Genomic DNA, 21,521 nt, shown 5'->3' with positions numbered 1-21,521 from the left:
CCCCCCCCAACCTCGCGCCCTCCCTCCCCCCCCCCCCCCCCCCCAGTTGAGGCTCTTCCAAAAAAACCCTGAAAAAATTTCATATTGAACTGTACCCAAGGCTGTTTAATCACAGAAATCACACCAGCTAGACACTAATAGATCATTTTACCCCTTGCTATTTCTAGGGATGCAAAGGAAAAAGAGCTCTGCTCCTTTAAGCTAGCAGAAAGCTTCTTTATATTCAGGTGGAGTCAAGCCTTCCTGGGCTATAAAGTTGCAGGGAGAGGCAGGGGCAGCAGCTGTTTTACTTAGATCTTAGCAAGCCTCCAGTCTCATCATGGTAAGAGCATGCCTTGTATTTGTATTAGTCTAAACTTAAAATACAGTTTGTATATTTTGCAAGTGTACTGAGCTAAGCAGCTTGCTTGCTCTTTTTCTCTCCTTTTTCTCAGGGATGTTAATTCCAAACAGCTTTGTTTAATTGCTGATTACCTTATGGTTTATTGATTCAATGTTTGCTCCTTATAAGGGAAAAGTGAGGGACTTGGTTGGAGAAGAGCTATTTAGGTGGCCTCTTGCTGCTTTTCACTCTGAGTCTGCAGCTCCTGAGGTGGGGTCTGTAGAGTTGCAAAGTTTCTGTCTCTTTAATGCAAGTTGGGTTTTACTTTTTTTGGGAAACCAGCATATCTCGATACACAACTATGTGATAGACTAAAGTTTAAATTTTGATGCTGCTGGCCCTTTTCCCAAAGTTTAACACTTCAAGTCTTGCGCTGACACAGGGAACTAGTGCAACTTGCAGAGACCTTTAGGTTTTTTTTTCCTTGGGAGTGAGCTGCCATGTTGCCTTTGTCTGCTACAAACCCTTGGGATTAGATATTAAATGAATAAAGTCCCTCTTCCTTCTAGCTTTTTAATTGAATATTTGCTCTAAAGAGTTTGCAGCTGTGAAACTGAAGTGGATTGATCTGAAAACTGCAACCCTGAACAGTGCTGGCTGATCTTGCTGAAACTTTATGTAAAGAATAACCCAAGTGTCACCTTACTGGGAATGCAAAAGAGTAACTTGTTGGAAAACTTGATGGTGTCCCTTTGCATGTTGCAAATGGAAGAAAACTTCAAAGTAACTCCTAGCGAGCCAGCTTTTGAACTTTTCCTTTTATCTGCTGGCTTCTAGAGTCTGTCTTGGCTATAAAACAGTTAAACATTTACATGGTATTTCCAATGGGAAAATCAGCTGGACAACAATAGGCTGCCTATAGCTGGAGTCTGTAAAATGCAGTTCATATTGATGCAAATGTTGGAGATCTGGGATCTCAAAAACCTTCTGGCATATTTGAGGTGTGTGGGGGGGGGAAGTGGAGAAAAAAGCTGCACATTCTTCCTTCCAGCAGGCCCCTCTTTTTTTTTTCTTCTTTTCTTTCTTTCTTTTTTTTTTTTCTTGTTCCCATTCCCTGTGTTCTGGGCTGAACATACCAGTGCTCCCTCGAAGCAGGTGCTGGGACTAGTGAGCTGGGAGAGGATAGTGAGTAGAGCAGCTGTCCCAGCTAGCACTGGTGAAGCGGCTGTGGGGCTGACCCTTGCAAACTGTGGTGAGGAGCTATTGCAACCATCTTGCTGAGAGGGATGGGCAAATGGCAGTCAGCATTTCCCACATAGTACAAATATCAACTCGGAGAGGGAGGACTTAAACACAGCCTCCACACCCAGCAGAACTGGCGGTCTCAGCCCAGACTGGGATTAAGCGGTGTTTGGCCAGCTGTGGGTTAAAGGGTTGGTGTCCCTCTGCGGTACCAGGAGCATTCATCCAGTTGGTGTCTAGCTTTATGGTGGATGACCTGGGCACGTGGTGGCCACTGGAGTCGCTTGAGGGCTGAGAAATGTCTTGGCACATTTATGCTTGGAGACTAATAGGGGAGAAGTTGCATTGCATCCTTCTCCTGATGGCTACTGCCAAAAGTGGTTGGTGCCCAGGACTGTCTAGCGTTACCAAAAGGGTAGTGACTTTCAAGGGACGGAATCTGGCAGGATAGTTATGCCTAGGGGTGTGTGCACACAGAGTATCCTCTCAGCCCTGAGACAACGGGGCTGTGGGTGGCATTTGTTATGCTCTGCTCAGAGTGGGCTACTTGGAGCAGAGGAGCTGGGCTTATGTGTGGAGACTCCTGGCTCTGGGTAGGACTGGTCTGTGGTGTGAAATGAGGTGAGACCTGAACCAAGCTGCCCATCGATGTGACAAATAATGGGATCAGCCACACTGCTTGCCATCGCCAGGTGGGATTCACCAACTCCCTTTCATGGCGATCCCTTGGGAAGCAGCACTGCCCCATGCCATGCATGGCAGTAATTGGGAGTCTCTGCTTGGGAGCTCTGTCATATTGCTGCAGCAGTGCTTTGATCTTGGGGTGGTGGAAACAGCAGAGATGCCAATTACCCAGGGAAGCATGCAACCATCAAAAGTCTGCAGAAGATGCCAGTACCTTCAGTACTGCCTTGGAGTTAGTTAGAGGCTCCTGGAGGGTGACCTGGTTAAACTGGGACTCCGAGCCTCTCCCCGGGTGTCAGCCTGCCCTCGTTCTGGCCCCAGGTGACTGCTGGTTTCCTCCAGCCTTGTTTCCTGCTGTGACTCCCAGCTTGGCTGTGGGTTTCCCAAGCTTGGCTTCTCCTTGTTTGGTGCAGAGGTGGTTTTTTTGGTTTTTTTTGTTTGTTTGTTTTTTGGATCAGGGAGCCTGGAGCTGTTGTCCCCCATGCTCCATTGCTCTGGGACCTGGGGGATTGACATTTGCTCCACTCCATGGCAGGGCCAGTTGAGCATTGAGTGAGGAGCCAGCACTGCTCAGCTGCTTCCTGGCTCAGCATGAAGCCCCTCACCTCCTTCCTTCCTCCTCCCCTGGGCTGGGAAAGCCCTTCCTAGGGATGCTGTATGTGCGGCTCGGCTGTGTCCAGCTGCCCTGCAGATCACAGTTTGATCCTCGCTCCAAATCCCAGCGGTGGGTGGAAGCTGCCTGTTTCCCTAATCATCCGCAGTAGCAAATGGCTCAAATGAGAGCTGCGGGGGCTAGTGCTAAGTCACAGGATGTCTAAAAATCGCCTTAACGAGCCGTTTCCCCCTTCTAGAGGGAGTGCATTTCCATCCACATCGGGCAGGCTGGCGTGCAGATGGGCAATGCCTGCTGGGAGCTGTACTGCCTTGAGCATGGGATCCAGGCGGATGGGACCATTCCTGGCCCCAAGCAGATGAAACCTGCGGAACCAAAGTCCGAACAAGTGGATTCTTCTTTTGAGACCTTCTTCTGTGAGACAGCATCTGGGAAGCACGTGCCCCGAGCAGTGTTCATAGACTTGGAGCCCACTGTCATTGGTAATAGTGGGGCAGTTGGGTGTTGTGGCATCTTCAACCGTGACTCCTGACCCTTCTTGCTTGGGGCTCATGTTGCTGACCATATTGCCTAGAAGCTCCCACTCCTCTGCTCTAGTAAAATGTCTCCAGCCATGAGAAGGAGACAGTTTGCATTTCTAAATGGACCTGGGAGTGACAAACCTATTACTCTTACTACACTAACTTGTCTCTAGTTGATCCCTCCTTTTAAGAGAGTTGCTGTCTTAAGCAGGATCCTCAGCAGGTGTAAAGTGGCGTGGGTTTATTAACCTCAGTGGCTCTGGACTGAATTACACCATCCTATGACCTGATGTGGTACATCTGGTTTTAATGCTACCTGTGAAAGATCTTTGGGTGCTACACATTTCATCGTTCTGTGGAAACTAGGTGTCTTGCTACTGCAAGCTTTCTACTTCCCCTTGCAGCCCCAGCTCCTTTAGTGATGTCTGGGTGTTTGACTCAATTGTGGCACTTTGATTTAGAGTACCCTCCTAGAAAACAAATTCTTTTTTGGCTCAAGGAACTGGTAGAAATGGCTCCCAACCACCTGCATCCATCTACCTGTTTCTGCCTTCTCGGCTTCTACCGAGTGTTTGCTCCTATCTTACCATCTAGGATGTGTGCCTCATTATTTCATCTAATGGAAGGAATGTAGACTTTTGTTTTCGTTCCATTTAATTTTTAGGAACCTTATTAAGGCATTAAATTGGGAACCTAGTGAGCGAGCCAACAGAACACGAAATGTATTCAATATTGAGACTGAGTGGGTTTAAATACCCTCTGGAGGTGACTCCAAATTTGTCGACTGCATGGAGCCTAGAGAAACTGCTCCTAATGCCTGTCTTCATAAGGTGCCTGAAGCTGGGTCAGGTACGTCTAGGAGAAATGTCAACACTGGAGGCACCCTGTCTCTTCTCCAGTGTGCTGTAGAGTAGAGGATGGAGGTAGTGCTTCCAGCCACCTCAAGATGCTTTGCAACAAGTAGAGGAACAAATTGTATGTGGTAACTATAATTCTACAATAATGTTGGAAAAGTAGACAGTGTCCTAACTCTTTAAGCCAAATTACATTAGGATCTCAAGGTAGCTGCTGGGCAAATATGGAGGAGGTATAGTGGGACCCTGCTAAATTAGCCTGGACAGGGTTATTCTTACCCCTTCCACTATTTCCAGTCTGAACTAACTATGCCATGATGCCATCTCATGTGGGCTCCTGGTAGATTTGATATGTATTTTACTCTGTCACACTAATGTCCAGAACCTGTAACTGTGTGCTGCTGTTCATGACTGCCTCTCCTTCTGTAGATGAGATCAGGACTGGGACCTACCATGCACTTTTCCACCCAGAGCAGCTCATCAGTGGCAAGGAAGATGCTGCCAACAACTATGCCCGTGGCCACTACACCATCGGAAAGGAGATTATAGACACTGTCCTCAGCAGAATTCGCAAAATGGTAAGAGAAAAGACAGTCTTTCCCTTAAAATAACACACCATGGACCATACAATTAAACTTTGGGTTTGGGGTAAAAGTCTTAAAAGAAAAACCCCTTTATGTGAGCTCCAAGGGCTGCTGCTGTGATTAGGTTTAGGGCTCAGTAAAGCAAGGGGCCATCTGAACCTGTATGCCTGCCCTAAAAGCAACTGTTATTGCATATCATACATGTATGAATTGACACAACACTAAAGCTAAGAGACAGAAGAGAAGGACTTTTGACCACAGGGAAGCCACACCCTGGTTGTGCAATTGCAGTAGCCAGGCTGGGGAGACCAAACTCCACATTTGATAGGAGTGAAGCAGGATGGTAGCAGTGTACTTGGATGCTTGTCAGTGAAATGTTTTTGAGATGTCTCCTAGGGCTCACATGCTACCTCTCGGGTGCTGAGGTATGCACTGAGCTGATAATGGAGCAATTTGCCAAGAGTTTCCATCTGACCATACAGAGCTACCTACGGTAGCTCCATGGAAACGCTGCAATTGATTAACACATGTATACTTAGGATGCTCAGTAGAGTGAAACACTGAGTGAATTCACTCTAGGGATTGGGTGCACTCTGGCCAGTAAGTGCTCTAAGCAGAATTTATTGCTGCCTTATTTGGGATAGTTATTCCTGTCCTTAACAGAAAGGAGTAAATATACATTATTCTGCTGCAGGCTGACCAGTGCAGTGGCCTCCAAGGGTTCCTGGTGTTCCACAGCTTTGGGGGAGGCACAGGCTCCGGGTTCACCTCCCTCCTCATGGAACGGCTCTCCGTGGAGTACAGCAAGAAGTCCAAGCTGGAGTTCTCTGTGTACCCAGCCCCGCAGGTCTCCACAGCAGTGGTGGAGCCCTACAACTCCATCCTCACCACCCACACCACCCTGGAGCACTCGGATTGCTCCTTCATGGTGGACAACGAAGCCATCTATGACATCTGCAACCGCAACCTGGACATCGAGCGCCCTACCTACACCAACCTCAACAGGCTGATTGGGCAGATAGTCTCATCAGTCACTGCCTCTCTGAGATTTAATGGTGCTCTGAATGTTGACCTGATTGAATTCCAGACCAACTTGGTGCCCTACCCACGGATACACTTCCCACTCACCACCTACGCACCCATCATCTCGGCAGAGAAAGCTTACCATGAGCAGCTGTCAGTGCCGGAGATCACCAATGCTTGCTTTGAGTTCTCCAACCAGATGGTGAAATGTGACCCGCGCCGCGGCAAGTACATGGCGTGCTGCCTGCTGTACCGGGGCGACGTGGTGCCCAAGGATGTGAACGCGGCCATTGCGGCCATTAAAACACGCCGGTCGATCCAGTTTGTGGACTGGTGCCCCACAGGCTTCAAGGTGGGTATCAACTACCAGCCTCCCACGGTTGTGCCTGGGGGAGACCTGGCCAAGGTGCAGCGGGCCGTCTGCATGCTGAGCAACACCACGGCCATTGCGGAGGCGTGGGCCCGCCTGGACCACAAGTTTGACCTGATGTATGCCAAGCGAGCCTTTGTGCACTGGTACGTGGGGGAGGGCATGGAGGAGGGGGAGTTTTCGGAGGCCAGGGAGGACCTGGCTGCCCTGGAGAAGGATTATGAGGAGGTTGGAAGGGACTCAGGAGATGGAGAAGATGAGGCTGATGAGGATGAGTATTAACAAACTGCAGTCTGTTCTTAGTGAAGTCAAACCTCGGATGAAATACAAACCTTCTGTCATCAGGCTAAACTGGTCCTGAGTGCCTGGAGGTGCCAAAGGACTGTCCTGAACCTCAATGCTACCATTTGACATGTTATACCTTTTCTGCTTGCATAGTCTATGTGCTCATAGTGCAGTTCTATAGCATGGGTGTCTCAAGCTTTATCACACTGCTGTTTATTGACGAGTGAAGCTGAATAAGTGCCTGACATAGTGTTGGGGATGCATCCTGCCTAGGCAGAGGATCGTCGTTTCTAGTCGAGGGGAAAGTTGCAAGCTGCCTGCTTTGGCTGAAATAGCAAACTCTTGCTGTGGCTTTTACTGTAAAAGCACCTTTTAATTAGAAATGCACCTGTACACTTCTATGCAACTGTCTTTTTGTATTTGAATAAAGACTTTTTTTTTTTTTGCTCTGAGTTCTTTGGATTTAACCAGGGTGTTTGTGTGGTGAGGTCCCTACCACATGGATGTTGTCTTGGGGAGAACAGTAAGTGCCGATAAGGGTGTGCTCTGGGTAGGCCACCTGTGAGGATCATCAACTGTAATTATTGCTGTGAGGGAAGTGTCCTATATCCTGCAGGGTCTTGTCTGTTTGGAGTTGGTTGTTGTTCTTCTCACCTCCAAGAGCAGCCCAAGGGATGCATGTCTGGGAGCAGGCAGGGAATCCCCAGTTTGACTAGTGCTGTAATGGGATTGGTGCCTGGGTAAAGAGCACCTTTCTCACAGGGTCTTGCCTCCTCACCATCTTTGGTAAAGCTTGTTTGCTTCCTGAGCCAGTTCTGGTTGTTGGTGTAGTGCTATAGGTTGCGGTTGGGGGGTCTTGCTCAGGAGTTGGTGTGGGTGTGAAACCAACCCCATGTGCCTGGGGTTGGAGTTTGCCCTGGGGAGGTGAGCCAGGCCCATGTGATGGGGTGACTCAGGAGGAAGAGCAACGACATGCCCCTGATAAGATATGGAGAGGGACTGTTCATAAGTCAATGGGAAAGGAGAACAGCTGGCTCCGTGCTGAATTAAGTCTCTAGGTGGCCTGCTCATGGCTGTTGCATTACGCTTTGTTGGGTACCATAGCCTCACATCCACCCTTTATTTCAGTGTTGGGCTCTGTCTCAAAGCAGAGTCAGACATTCCCCCCAGACCTCCTCCATACCTTGCAGCTTCAGCTGCCCTCTCCCCTGATGGGGGTATGATTCTGGAGATGTTCCCAAAGTGATGTGTGGGGAGGTACAGCCAGGGCTGGTTAGAGGAAAGGGGGGTTGTTGCTGTGTCCTATACTTGGAAGATGGAGGTAGAAGGAGCCCAGAGCTCATTGTTGGCTGCAGTTAGCCTGAAAAGCTGGGGTCCTGACAGCATGAATGGGCAGTAGATGGACCCCTAGGAAGATCCCTGTTGGGCTGAAGCCTCCTCTGTGCTCAACTCACTGCTGTGAGATTGCCTGACCTAAAGTGTTAGGCATGGCCCATTGCTCTTGGGGAGGCTGAGCATCAGACTACCTTCTGAGGCTGGTCCTTCTGAGAGTGGTAACCAGCTTCCGCCTCATCTGATGGGGCCTCCCCTTCATCTTCAGCTCTGCTAGAGTGATGGAGCCCATTGAGATGCCCCAAAGATGACCAGCCCAAAGACTTTGGGGCTGAGTGGGTCTCCTGTCCACCCTAGGTGGCCACTTTCCACCCCCTGATTCCTGGGCACAGGGCCAACCCCCCTCCTGGGTTTCCAGTTGGTTGTCCCCACACCATGCTCCTAGCACCGAAAATAACCCTTCACAGGGCAACAGTAACTGTTCCATTTGCCAAAACCGAGACTGTTCAGGGCTCAAAGATGCTTTTTAAAAGAGCAAAGATGACTTCAGTCTCTGCACCCACAGGTAAACATGCTGGGAAGTTTCCAAGCACAGTCTTGAGGGCTGCCACCTTTCCCTGGTGGCTCAATTCCCCACAGACATCTGGAAACCACTGGTTAAATCCCCCCAAAACGTGAGTGCCAGCACCTTGGGGTGGACATGGAGCAAGCATCACTCCCACTTGAAGCCACAAGCCAACCCAGCATGGCTGAGCAAGGGCAAGAGTGCAGCCACATGCTCCTGCAGCTTGGAAAGCAATCAGCACAGCACCAGGACTCATGTAATTGGAGCAGATGTTTATTACTGAAATCAATTACTCCAGTATGTCTGTCAGCACAGACCGGCTCCTGTCCTCCCACAAACACAGTGAGGAAGGGAAGGAAAGGATTTTCCTTGGAGGGAGTGTGATCCCATGACTTTTGGGGAGTTGGCATCTCCAGCTCGATCACCATAGGCAACGCTTTGTCTTTTCCATGAACGGTGGATCATACAGACTCACACCCAAGAACAGCACACACTTCATTGCACAGTTTCAGCTTCATTTTTCCTACCCACATGCTGGAATAGCAAAGCTGGTCTCATAAAAAAAGTCCACTAAACAGCAACACATGGAGCAGCCTACACATCTGTGTTTCCACCACATCTCTCCAGCCCATTCACCACCATTCATTCATACTGCAATAAGGGTAGATCACAGGAGTCAGGGCAGATTTGTTCATCATTGTCCTGCAGGGAGGATGCTCAAGATGCCCGCAGAGCTCTGTCACGGACTTCTTACAAGGTCTTGGGCAAGTTCCTTCTTCCTTAGTGCTATCCAGCAGCACCTGCTGCCTCTTGCTTCCATCCCACAGCCCCAGTCCAAGCCAAAAGCTGCTTCTGGAGAAGCAGAGCATGGTCCTCCTGGGGCCAATGGCAATGAGGCTGCTTAAAGGGGTTAGTCTTCAGTACAGGGGGACATGGTCTTCATCTGGCTAGGAGACAAACTTTCTCATTCCATTATCACTTCTGGGTCCAGCTTAGGGCCATCACACACAGATGTGGTAGAAAGGATCCTGCTGCCATTGCATGCTGACGAGCCTGAAGCCCACGAGCTTTCACAAAAACTCCCCGATGGAGCTGCAAGGCTGTCAGGGCAGTGGGCAGGACCATGCTGTGGCTGTAGAGATGCACATGGCCCAAATGGGCCAACAGCCAGACTTTCCTTCCACTCCCAGCATGGGTAAGCTGTGTGCCAGCTCCCACCATACAGCTCTGCCTTCAAGAGCTATTGGGCACACCAGAAGATTTAAAACAAGAAGAAAAAAGAAAAAAAGAAGTACTTTTTGCTAGCCAGAGGTCAACCATCCAAGAACGCAGAGTGTTCAACAGGTCCATGGAGATTAAGCCTTTCCAGTATCACAAAATGAGATGGTCTAGATGCAACCTCAGGCCACCAGGCTTGGTACAGCCACTCTGGCTGCTGTGCCTCCCTCCTCAGCACCCAGCCTATGGGCAGTGAGATGACTTGCTTTGCCACTGGGCCACAAGAAGGGCAGACCATGAACCCCAAAACAGAACCCCTATCCCAGGACACCTGTGCTGAGCAGAAGAAAAGCTCCCACTACCAGAAAAAAAAAAAAAAAAAAAAAGCAACCCTCACTTAGCTGCTGGCCAAGTACCCAGGAAAGGGAAGGCAGAGCTGGCATTGCACCTGCCCAAGCTACTTTTTCTGCTCTGTCCCCTCCTTCTTTGCTGGAGGGAAGTTTGGGCATCACTATGGGGTCTGCAGCAGCCCTCCTCAGAGAGGCTTTTCCCAGCACATAAAACTGCATCTGGTGGGGCCAGAAGGTTCAAAGGAGGCACAGGAGAGCTCATTCCCTCTTCTGCAGTCATCACATTGCCAGTCCCACCAGTATAGCTCCCCCAGGCAGAGGGCAGCTGGAGGTGAGACAGCCCCCAGGAGCTCCCACCTTGTTGACCTTGGGACATTGCCAGCCCCAGGAGCCCAGCAAGTGGAGACAGGCTTTAATAAAAACCACCCCCCCACCCCCCCCCTTGCCTCAGGTTGTTTAAATCTTCCTCCAGTGCAACCCAGAGCCAGCATTGTCAGCTCTTCAATTACAGCCTGACTGCAGATCCAGCTTCCCTACCACATCCCAGCCAGATCCTTTTCTTGCATCACCTACTGGGATGAGAGTCCCCCATGAGGAAGTTACATGCTGCAGTCCAGGGGATCTGCAGAGATCAAAATTAAACCCTGCTTTTCAGTTCATTAGCTGTTTGCAGGGATTCTTGCAGCAATCATGTCTGGGGAACAGCCATCACCCAGCACAAGAGGGATGAAGTCTAATTGTGGAGACAGCTCCTTGCTTTAGAACTTAGAGCTAGTACAGTGTTTGGGTGCTTTTATAGGAGACTGACAGACAGCCAAGGTATTTGAATTCTCACCTCCAGTTAGACTTCCAGGCATGCCTGGCCCTGGCAGCAGGACACAGATTGCTTTAGCAGGGCTCTGTACTGCAGCAGGACACCAGAGAAACCAGACCCCACTCTCTGCTACTCACTGGAGCAGAGAACAGCACAGAAACCCCACTGCCAGCTGTTTCAGAAAATGGACAGACCATGGGCAGCCAGTGCCCAAGTAGGATTGTCACCCCAATGTTTAACACAACAGTTCCACTCCAGGGCAGATGACTCACGTCATGCTGTCACCCACCCCAGTTGGCAGGGCTCACCCCTGCATCTAGAAGCAGGAAAACCCTACAGGTAGGACTGCAGTGACCAAGGCAACATGGGAACCACCACCCTGCAGCCACCACACACCCCCACCCCACACCAAGGCCCCCCATGAGCCATTTAGGTGGCACATCAAGACAGGAGAAGATGTTTTGCTGGTTACCATTTATTCAGCCAACACTGTGCATATACAAATCTTGACCAAAGAGTTGCTTTTGGCCAAGCAGCAGGGTTTCCAAGTCACATTTCCTCAGACCTAGCCCACGACTCCCTTCTCTGGAAGGAATTGCAAGACTAGCATACAAATGGCTCCATCCAAGCTGCCTTCCCACAGGTAAAAATATTATTCGTCATCATACTCTTCTCCATCTCCCGAGTCCCTTCCAACCTCCTCATAATCCTTCTCCAGGGCAGCCAGGTCCTCCCTGGCCTCCGAAAACTCCCCCTCCTCCATGCCCTCCCCCACGTACCAGTGCACAAAGGCTCGCTTGGCATACATCAGGTCAAACTTGTGGTCCAGGCGGGCCCACGCCTCCGCAATGGCCGTGGTGTTGCTCAGCATGCAGACGGCCCGCTGCACCTTGGCCAGGTCTCCCCCAGGCACAACCGTGGGAGGCTGGTAGTTGATACCCACCTTGAAGCCTGTGGGGCACCAGTCCACAAACTGGATCGACCGGCGTGTTTTAATGGCCGCAATGGCCGCGTTCACATCCTTGGGCACCACGTCGCCCCGGTACAGCAGGCAGCACGCCATGTACTTGCCGTGCCGCGGGTCACATTTCACCATCTGGTTGGAGAACTCAAAGCAAGCATTGGTGATCTCCGGCACTGACAGCTGCTCATGGTAAGCTTTCTCTGCCGAGATGATGGGTGCGTAGGTGGTGAGTGGGAAGTGTATCCGTGGGTAGGGCACCAAGTTGGTCTGAAACTCAGTCAGGTCAACATTCAGAGCACCATTAAATCTCAGAGAGGCAGTGACTGATGAGACTATCTGCCCAATCAGCCTGTTGAGGTTGGTGTAGGTAGGGCGCTCGATGTCCAGGTTGCGGTTGCAGATGTCATAGATGGCTTCGTTGTCCACCATGAAGGAGCAATCCGAGTGCTCCAGGGTGGTGTGGGTGGTGAGGATGGAGTTGTAGGGCTCCACCACTGCTGTGGAGACCTGCGGGGCTGGGTACACAGAGAACTCCAGCTTGGACTTCTTGCTGTACTCCACGGAGAGCCGTTCCATGAGGAGGGAGGTGAACCCAGAGCCTGTGCCTCCCCCAAAGCTGTGGAACACCAGGAACCCTTGGAGACCACTGCACTGCTCAGTCTGCAACACCAAGGAAAAGATTAGAAGGACCAAGTTGGAAGTATTCCGGTCTTCTTGGACTTAAATTAAGCTCAAGTACTGTGTTCAGCCATCAAGTTTAAGGCCTTTTTTTTTTTAACTTAAAGGTGCTTACACACACCTTCCACTTCTAACAGGTGAGATCTTTTAGACACAGCAAACACCACTACTTTTAAATTATCTCCTCTTTTAGCAGGAAGCAAAGCCTGGTTTGAGTGACATATTAGGTCAGATAGGGACTCATGAAGATTAGGAAAAGTCTGAAAGCCACTAAGAGGTTCTACCTAAATCAAGAGTATCTTAGCATTATCACAGCACTTCTGAGGGTCTACATGGGTGAAACCTTATACTCCAGAGGCAACCACACAAGGGAGGAGAGGCCTAAGGGGAGACAGTAGCCAGAAGCTGAGCTGTGACATGGTTTGAGATGAGATGTTGGATCAGGACTGACACAGCAGACACTACACCCATTAGGAGAAAGCCATCTTGCCTAGACAAATCACAACTGCTTGTTTTTCTCCTTAGGCTGGGGGCATCTTTAGTCCCTCGTTTTCCCCTCAAGTCCCAACCAGCAAGAAATACACCCACATGTATCCTGTCATGTTGTTCCAGGTCACAGTGGCATGGTCAAGCTGACCAAAATCTGCTTTGCATCTCTTGATGGCCAGGACAACAGCAACAAGAGTCCTAATGCAGAAGACCCTCCACAGGGTTGTTACCATTTTACGAGTCCTGTCAACCACCAAGTCAATGGCCTCCTTTCCAATGGTGTAGTGGCCCCGAGCATAGTTGTTGGCAGCATCTTCTTTGCCACTGATGAGCTGCTCTGGGTGGAAAAGTGTGCGGTAGGTCCCGGTCCTGACCTCATCTGGAGGAAGTTGAAGTCTCATGAGTGTCACTGTCACAAGATCCACTGTCTACCAAGTTACTCGCACTAATTTAGATGCGGTTTCACATGGATGCTGGCAGCCCCAGCAACAGTTTACGTGGCCAACACCACCCTTCAGGTCAGAGAAGGTATCTTCCCTCCACCCCCATGAGGTTTGGAGACCTTCCATGACTTACCAATGACAGTGGGCTCCAGGTCAACAAATATTGCTCTGGGCACATGCTTTCCTGATCCTGTCTCACTGAAGAAAGTCCCGAAGGAAGACCCTGCTTGCCCTGAGGATGCAGAGACGATGATGCCATCTGGCTCAATCCCATGCTCTAGGCAATACAGTTCCCAACAGGAATTGCCCATCTGGACACCAGCCTGGCCAATGTGGACAGAAATACACTCCCTCTGCACAGGGATGGGAGAGAAGAGGAGGTTAGGAATGTGCACTGAGGAATTAGACCAAAGCTGGCACATCAGGGTGTCGATAGAACATGTGGCCAACAACCTAGGGACAAGAGGAGCATTAGCCCAGCTTGGTGGCAGCCAGGACATTTTCTCCATAGCAGGCTCCCAAGAGCTGCTGAACGAGCAACAACTAAGCATTAGGCCTTCAGAGAGACATTGCAGTCTCCCACCAAGGCAGATACAGAGATTAGGGCACCGCAGTAGGTCCCTCTGCATCCCAGCACTAATCGATACATTGCTCAACAGCCCTGTTCCCAGGAGCAGGCCACCAAGTCCAGCTGCTCATGGTTTCTTCTCTCTCCTCTGCTGATCCTGCCTTGGAGCAGAAGACAACGCACAGGCAGCCTTCCCAGGTACTTCACATGGTGCTCTCAGCTTGGGAGGAGGGGGGAATGATTCACCCCAGCCAGCATTAGACAGCAGTGCAAAGCTCCCCCCGCCATGCCCTTCCCAAGGAGGTAGAGGCAGGCCTCCCCCCACCCAGATGGGCAGCAGCAGAAGACCTCTGCCTCTCTCTCATGGGAGAAGCCTGTGCTCTTGGGCTTCAAGTATTGACTGTCAGAGCAGTTTCTCATCTCCATTTAGACTAGATACAGCCATGCAGGTTCAGCTGGCTGAAGACAGCTAGAGATGATCCAGGCAATCATGGGCAGTGACCAATTCTTCATCTTCTCCATACCAGACTAGCAGTTGCCCCATGAAGCAACTGCTCTTGGCTTAAACCAAAGGGAACAGTCCCTATGCAGAATGTGTGGCTGAGCTGTTGAACTGCTTGATACAGGAGGCTGTGAGAGCCAGGCTTTTGGTTTCAGAGACACTGGAATAGAGACTTTCACAGAGGCTTACTAGCGGAAAAAAAAACCAACCCAAAACCATATCCCATTCAGGAATCCCTGAGCTACAAGATAGAAAAGTTTCAGATGTGCTTAGCCTGCCCTCACCACCTGCTTTTAGCTGTGGCCTGGAGACCCAGAACAGCAACTCCAAATTACCTTTATGCAAGAAGCCTGGCACAGCAAGAACTTTACCAAGCACAGAGACAGGGCAGCAACATCCTACACCGAAGCAGAGGGCCCTGCCCAGAGGGCTGATATCCAATGTATCAGCCCACAGCCACCACTGCATTTCTCTTCCTACACAAACAGTCCCAGAACAGCCTTAATCCCCCACACCAGGGCCAGAACAGGGATTCTGAGCCAGTCTCTACAAAGACAGACCTTCATCCCCTGCTCCAGGTCTGCCTCAGCTCCACAGCAGCATCAGATGGGCACCGAGCTCAGCCTTGTATCAGATGCCACCAGCAAGACCTTCAAAGTATCTTCACACATGAGAACAGGCAAGTCTGAAGGCATTTCAGCAGGGTAGTCCTCCCCAGGCCAGGAAGAGGTGGACACCAGGCTTCCAAGGCCAACCCAGCGCTGGACACCCCCAAGCACAAGCTCTGCACCCCCAGGAGCCCCTTCTCCAGGGCTCACATTCTCCTCCAGAGCCCACAACCACTTTCACCCCCAGGGAAACCCACAGCCAAGAGCAAGACACCTAACCCCCAAGCCAAAAAGAAAAGCTACCTCCAGCTCTATCCTCCTGCAGAGCTGGGAAGAACCAACCATGGCTGTCAGAGAGCAAACCCAAGCCCCACAGCTACTCACCATGGCTCTGAACCACCTGGAGCCCCCACCACAAACACAACCACCTCACTAAAAACACACCCTACCTGCTTCCCTCTTGGCCCTTTTATAGCAGGTAGATGATGCTAAAGGGCTCCCTCGTCCTGAAGGCACCTGCTGCCAAAGGGTTCAGGTGTTTCTGTCCCAGGAGGAGTAGCTGTGTGGGGTAATCAAGGTGCTCTGAAGGGCTTGCACCTGCAGACCCATGGAGTCCGGAGTTTCTTTGGCTTTTAAGTACTCCTTCAGCATTGCTTTCCCCATGATGTCTAAGAGTGCTTTCTGTAAAATCAGGAACAGAGCTTTGGATGGGGTTTTTTTGTGTGTGAGGAGTATCTGGGTTATTTTATTATTATTTTTTTTTAAATTTAAGAATTCTTATTTTAATTTAAGGATGCTCATTTTTAAGGCTTTCTTCAGGGCTGGAAATATGCTTTCTACTTTCCACCCCTCTTTTCCAAATGCAAACAGCACATCTGCTGAATCTGCTGGGAATGGACAGGAGTTGCAGGATGTGGATCCTGCCTTGGGGTAATGTCATGGGGTTGGAATGGCTTCTCCACCACTGGTCCCACAAGAAAGCCAGGCTCTCCCAGTTCCAGGGCAGCACTGGCTCGTTGAACACAACCCAGCTACCCAGGCCACGCCTGAATTTTGCAGCATAGAATCACAGAATGGTTTGGGTTGGAAGGGACCTTGAAGATCACCGAGTTCCAACCCCCCTGCTGTGGAAAGGGACACCTTCCACTAGACCAGGTTGCTCAGGGATCCATCCAACCTGGCCTTGAACACTGCCTGGGATGGGGCATCAACAGCCTCTCTGAGCAACCTGTTCCAGTGCCTCATCACCCTCACAGTGAAGGATTTCTCCCTTACATCTAACCTAAATCTACCCTCTTTCAGTTTAAAGCCATTACCCCTTGTCCTATCACTACCTGCCCTTGTAAAAAGTCCCTCTCCAGCTTTCCTATAAGCCCCCTTTAGGTACTGGAAGGCTGCTAGAAGGTCTCCCTGGAGTCTTCTCCAGGCTGAACAACCCCAACTCTCTCAGCCTGTCCTCATAGGAGAGGTGCTCCAGCCCTCTGATCATCTTCATGGCCCTCCTCTGGACTCGCTCCAGCAGGTCCATGGCCTTCTGATGTTGGGGGTCCCAGAGCTGGATGCAGTACTGCAGGTGGGGTCTCACCAGAGCGGAGCAGAGGGGCAGAATCCCCTCCCTCGACCTGCTGGTCACGCTGCTTTTGATGCAGCCCAGGGTACGGCTGGCTTTCTGGGCTGCGAGAGCACATTGCTGGGTCATGATGAGCTTCTCGTCAACCAACACCCCCAAGTCCTTCTCCTCAGGGCTGCTCTCAGTCCGCTCATCGCCTAGCCTGTGTTTGTGCTCGGGATTGCCCTGACCCACGTGCAGTATCCCTCTCCCTGGCCCCAGGCCATCAACAGTGCAGAGACTGTTGGACCCTGTGGAGCTGGGTCCCACTGCCTGAGGGAAGCGCAGGACCTGTGTGCCTCTGGCACACTGGTGGGAGAGGGGACTTCTCTGTTCCTCAGTGTCCCTTCTCTAAAATAGGGAGAACAGCTGTTAGGTGGCAAAATTTCATCAGAGATGCTGAGGCTGTTATGTGATGTGGGGTTGATGGATGCCCTGGAGGACCTGGGACAGCTGTGGAGAGAGGTGACAGTATACGGCATAAGGCCAGGACTGAGAGGTACCAGTGAGTCCATCACATTGCAGATAGACAGTGGTTTTATTTTCCATGCAGCATACACAAAAGCAAGAAACTCACTGACACGGGATGGCCCAGAGGCCAGAAACATGAGTTTTAAAATCTGATCTAGACTTAAGACACAGGTACTGCCTCTATGGGAACTATTAAACCTCAAGGTCTAGTGCCCTGGACATGGGTTCCCCTCTGTCCCACCACCCTTCTCGGGTTCAGTGGGAGGGTTGGGGTCTTCTGAGAAGGAGGGCAGAAAATGGGACTCTGCCAGGGCACAACCGCCAGAAAATGGTCAGGAAGGCCACAGTCCAAGAGTCAAAGCAAAAGCATGTGAAAGGGACATGGAGCAGAGCAAATCACATGTCTACCAGTCAATGGAGTTGGGGCTGAGAGTGGGGGCAGTTTCTCACTCTCCTCTGAAGAACGGGGTCAGCTTTTGCATCTTAATGTACTCCTGTCCATGTCACAAATTGTGTTGAGGGGGATCCATGCAAAGCTCCTGGGTGGCTGGAGGTGGCTTTGTTCCTGGGTAAGCTGGTCACAGCCCCACCTGACCCAGCTTAGAGCAGGACAGGACATCCCAGGAGTGGGACAGAACATTCCAGGAGTGGGACAGAACATTCCAGGAGTGGGACAGGACATCCCAGAAGCAGCAAAGGACACCTCAGGAAGAGGGTCTCATGCCACCAGGGATGGTTCCCTGTAGGTTTATCTGCAGCCTGAAGTGGATCTCACCCCCCTGCTTGGGTCTCAGCTCCTACCGTAACGCTCTGCAAGGCCACCGTGTTCCTGTGCTCTCTGTCCCGTGGGGCATGGGCTAACTCTGCCCACGGTCACTGCTGGAAATTGGCTTTATTTTTCTAGCCAAGACCCCATGGATGTGAACGTGGGTACCTCCTTGCACAGTGGGAGTGCATTTTTGGCCAGATGCTCAATGTCCGTCGAGTTACACTGCCTGAACCCCTTCCTCAAGCATTTCTCATGCCACTGCAGCATCTCAGGTTTGCTCTGATGTGGGTGAAGGAGGCCTTGGAGCATTGGCACGTGCAGGAGGAGTAGGAGGACGAGGAGGTTCCTGGAGGCCAGGAAGAGCTGGCTGCCTGGGGAAGGATTATGAAGAGGCTGGAAGGGAGCTGGCAGTGGAAGCAGAAGGATATGTTGGCCAGAGTGAGCGTGCAGTGGTTGTGCACCCATGACTGAGCAAACCAATTGTTTTGAGTGCAATACCGAGAGTTCCTGTATGAAATGGCAGGAAAGACCAAATCCACACCTGGCTTTTACAAAAATGAACATATCACCCCAAACAACAACACTGTCCTTCCCAAGCACGGCAGCCTTGGCTCTGCATGCTCCCAGACCCAGGTGGGTGCTGATGGAGATTTCAGTGCTCCAATTTCCATCCAGCTTCCTCAGGAAATCTGGCTTGTCTGACTTCTGCCTGTATCTCAGCCCCTCCAAGCAATCCCCGGTCTTGCTTGGCAGAGGTTAAGAATGAGGATTAATTTTGGAAGGGTTTGGGTGTGGGTGAGACTGCAGGGTTGCACCTGGGGAGGGAGGATCTCTGCTTTCCCCATCACTTGCTATCAGCTGATATCTGCTGTTTCCATCTCAGCTTTGCACATGCAAGCGCAGCCTGGTGCCAGCAAAAACCTTGCCTCATCTGTTCCCATGGTGTCGCTTCAATGTTAATTGCCTTCATTAAAGGGGAGCAGAGGAAAGACCCCGCGTGAGCCCCAGGGATGTGATATTTTGATTTCCAGGCACTAGAACAGGGCTGAGATGTTCCCCTTGTCTAACCTGGTGCTGGAAAAGGATCCCAACCAGAGCTGGTGCAGATTCCCCCTGGCACCTGGTGGTAGGGAAAAGCCTGTTCCCTGCTTTGGCCAATGCTTTACTGGAGCGCACAAGGGGAAAAAAACCCTCTTCAACATTCTGCTCAAAGCAGTAATTTCTCCCTCGGTTGTGAGCAAATCCCTCTGTTGCTCCTTGCTATTCCAAGGCTCCTCTAGATAGCCCTGTGCATCCGAAAGGCTGAGCCTGGACAACCTCGGCACACCTCTGGCCAAACCCACAAAGGGACGAGAGTGCATCCAGCTGGGTGCCTGGCCAGGTCTGACCTTGCGCTTCCGTGCTTTGCCTGACCAGATGTGAGCGGGTATGTGTGCCTCAGTTTCCCTGGGGGTAAAATGGGGACAATGCCTACATCCTGCTGAACTAGAGCTCAATATACCAATAGGGGATGGATGTGTAGGGTGTTGGGCTATAAAAATGCAGACAGCTATGTACAGTGTACATGAAGGGCCGTATAGTCCAAGGCTACAGCAGACTGCAACAACTCTCTGGGGCTGAATTTGGCTGTGTTGCCTCCTCTGGGTGCCCAGTGGGGCGAAGAGGGAAGGCGTCCAGCTATGTCTCTGCAGATGGCTGATGGGTCCATGTGCCAACCCTTCAACTGGAGATCTGTCCCCTCATAATGTCCCACCTGGAATGCTCCCCATGGCCATGCCCTGGATGGGGCTGGTGGGACCTGCTTTTCTGCTCTTGGGAAACGTGTCCTGGGGAGGGAGGGCCAAATATCTCTCCACCTCCCATGCCTGCTACATGAAGGAATGGAGACCAAGAGGTGCAGTTTCATCTTGGAGCTGGGCTGGGAGGTGAAGAGAAAGGGAGATTTAGTGGAAGGGATAAGTACTCCAAGGTGAAGGGGAGGGAGCTTGGTGAGCTGAGGCTCAGTGGAGGGTGGATAAGAGCGGGGTGAATGGGGACGGTCTGCGTATGGGGAGCCGAAGTTGTAGCAGCTGAAAAAACAGTACAGAGGTCTACCAGGAAAGGGACAATGGTGGAAAAGTGAGCAAGGTTAGACTGGGCAACATAGACAGACCCCATGTGGTGTGTCTGGAGCAGCCAGGGAGGCATCTGCAACTCTTTGGGTCCAAACTCACCTGAGGCCATGAGGTGGCCCTGGCCAGGGCCAACTGGTGGCCTGGGGACACTCACGAAGGGCCACGTGGATGGGGATGTTGATACTGTCCCAGCTGTGACTGCTGAAGGTGCTGGTGGGGAAAGGGGTGGTTGCAAGACAACCTTAAAACCTAGAGAATCCCCAGGAGAAGAAACTGGGAAATCCCTCTTGACGTCCCCTGACCAGTCTTGCTTTTCCCTTCCCAATGCAGTTATGATTGTGCATAGGGACAGCTTGTGTATGGGGACTTGGGAGGGAGTGGGGTCTGGACCGTGGTGGGAACAGGGCTGTGAGGTTGAGCTGGAGGGATGTTTTGGAAAGGCTATGGGCCCAGACAGACCCAACCGAGCATCCTGTGGAGGCGAAGGGAGAACAAAGCATGGGAAACTCAAGAGATCGTAGCTTTAATCAGGGACCTTCCCAAGGTGACACGTCCCATTGCCCTGCTGTGGACACGAGCCTCTTCCCCGCGCGTGGAAATGTCAAGGAGGAGTAACGGAGGAGATCAGGAAGGAGAGAAGGAGGAAGAAGAGATATGAAAGTTAGGTAGCTCTATGGGTCAAAAATATACAACACTGATATCATACATGGCCATTAGTCCCCTCTGGCCGGCAGGCTGGGGCTGGGCGGTGGCCCCACTCAGCCAGCCCTGCTCCAAGTCCCCCCTGCCCCATGGGGGGGGGGTCACTTTCGCCGCCCTATTTGGGCCATGAGGTGTGCATTGGCAGCGGCCTTTGCCCGCAAGTTCTTGGCTTTGGCGATGTTGAAGAGGATGTTCATGATGTTAGTGGGGACGTCAAGGGAGAGGGTGACCTTGGTGCGACGGTCGCTCTTGGCTCGGTTTTGGTACGTCTTCCCCTTCACCTGCGCCTGGGAGACATATTTGTAATGGCCTTCCCCCGGGAACGTCCTTTTCCCCATCTCTTCATCCGCTGTGTCCCCCTCCTCCTCTTCCTCCTCCTCAGATGCCTCCACTGGCAATGGGGAGTCGAAGCTGCGCTTGTCCAAGATGGCATTTTCTTCTGGGTGGCTCTTCTGGGCTTCAGCGAGGGCTGCGTTGAGGCAGCTGAAGATGGAGGCGGTGTTGTAGAGGCGGAGAGCCCGGCTGGTCTCGGCGGCACAGAGGAGGGCGAGGAGGAGCAGCAGCCTGGTGTGGGGCATTGCGGTGGCCTGCCCAGTGGAAACAGCGAGGGGAGGGCAGAGATGGGCATGAGCTTCCCGCGGGGCTCAGGGCAGACCACCGTTGTCCCGCCATCCTCCCACATCCCATGGACCTGGGTTGACCTCCCAGGTTCCCCCCAGGTCCCGTCTAATGGTTAGGGCAGGTGGGAATGAGTTGCCCTGGGGCCTCCTCCTCCAAGCTGCAACACCTCAGCCCTTGGTTTTGGGGTGCTGGGTGGGAGGTAGGAT

The 21,521-nt window shown here is 51.6% G+C and overlaps 3 protein-coding genes across 3 annotated transcripts; 1 reads left to right on the top strand and 2 right to left on the bottom strand.

The window, feature by feature from the left end:
• The first annotated feature begins 267 nt into the window (after window positions 1-267).
• Window positions 268-6,950, top strand: LOC104840233 (tubulin alpha-3 chain). Its single transcript, XM_010581033.1, has 4 exons — window positions 268-322; window positions 3,100-3,343; window positions 4,666-4,814; window positions 5,515-6,950. Exons 1-4 carry the CDS (start codon window positions 320-322, stop codon window positions 6,493-6,495), a joined length of 1,377 nt encoding a protein of 458 aa, XP_010579335.1. The 5' UTR covers window positions 268-319; the 3' UTR covers window positions 6,496-6,950.
• Window positions 6,951-11,429: 4,479 nt separating this feature from the next.
• Window positions 11,430-13,698, bottom strand: LOC104840232 (tubulin alpha-3 chain-like). The gene is made up of 3 exons (XM_010581032.1): window positions 13,485-13,698; window positions 13,139-13,287; window positions 11,430-12,401 (listed from the first exon to the last, which is right to left on the bottom strand). The coding sequence occupies exons 1-3, from the start codon at window positions 13,660-13,662 to the stop codon at window positions 11,430-11,432; spliced, it is 1,299 nt and encodes a 432-aa protein (XP_010579334.1). The 5' UTR covers window positions 13,663-13,698.
• Window positions 13,699-20,795: 7,097 nt separating this feature from the next.
• On the bottom strand, window positions 20,796-21,272 carry UCN3 (urocortin 3). The gene has a single exon (XM_010581031.1). The coding sequence runs from the start codon at window positions 21,270-21,272 to the stop codon at window positions 20,796-20,798; it is 477 nt and encodes a 158-aa protein (XP_010579333.1).
• Between the last annotated feature and the right edge of the window lie 249 nt (window positions 21,273-21,521).

The sequence above is a fragment of the Haliaeetus leucocephalus genome, unplaced genomic scaffold (assembly GCF_000737465.1).
Source record: "Haliaeetus leucocephalus isolate CR32 unplaced genomic scaffold, Haliaeetus_leucocephalus-4.0 Scaffold751, whole genome shotgun sequence".
Lineage (NCBI taxonomy): Eukaryota > Metazoa > Chordata > Aves > Accipitriformes > Accipitridae > Haliaeetus > Haliaeetus leucocephalus.
Note: the sequence above shows the minus strand (reverse complement) of the source record. Positions and strands in the feature narration are given on the sequence as shown.

Bases quoted from the DNA above. Each gene is read 5' to 3' on its own strand.
- LOC104840233 (XM_010581033.1), top strand. The intron at 3,344-4,665 runs GTAATAGTGGGG...CTCCTTCTGTAG, and splicing joins CTTGGAGCCCACTGTCATTG to ATGAGATCAGGACTGGGACC. The intron at 4,815-5,514 runs GTAAGAGAAAAG...ATTCTGCTGCAG, and splicing joins TCAGCAGAATTCGCAAAATG to GCTGACCAGTGCAGTGGCCT.
- LOC104840232 (XM_010581032.1), bottom strand. From the start codon at position 13,662: ATGGGCAATTCCTGTTGGGAACTGTATTGCCTAGAGCATGGGATTGAG. The intron at 13,288-13,484 runs GTAAGTCATGGA...AACTTCCTCCAG, and splicing joins CCTGGAGCCCACTGTCATTG to ATGAGGTCAGGACCGGGACC. The intron at 12,402-13,138 runs GTAACAACCCTG...TTGGTGTTGCAG, and splicing joins TTGACAGGACTCGTAAAATG to ACTGAGCAGTGCAGTGGTCT.
- UCN3 (XM_010581031.1), bottom strand. From the start codon at position 21,272: ATGCCCCACACCAGGCTGCTGCTCCTCCTCGCCCTCCTCTGTGCCGCC.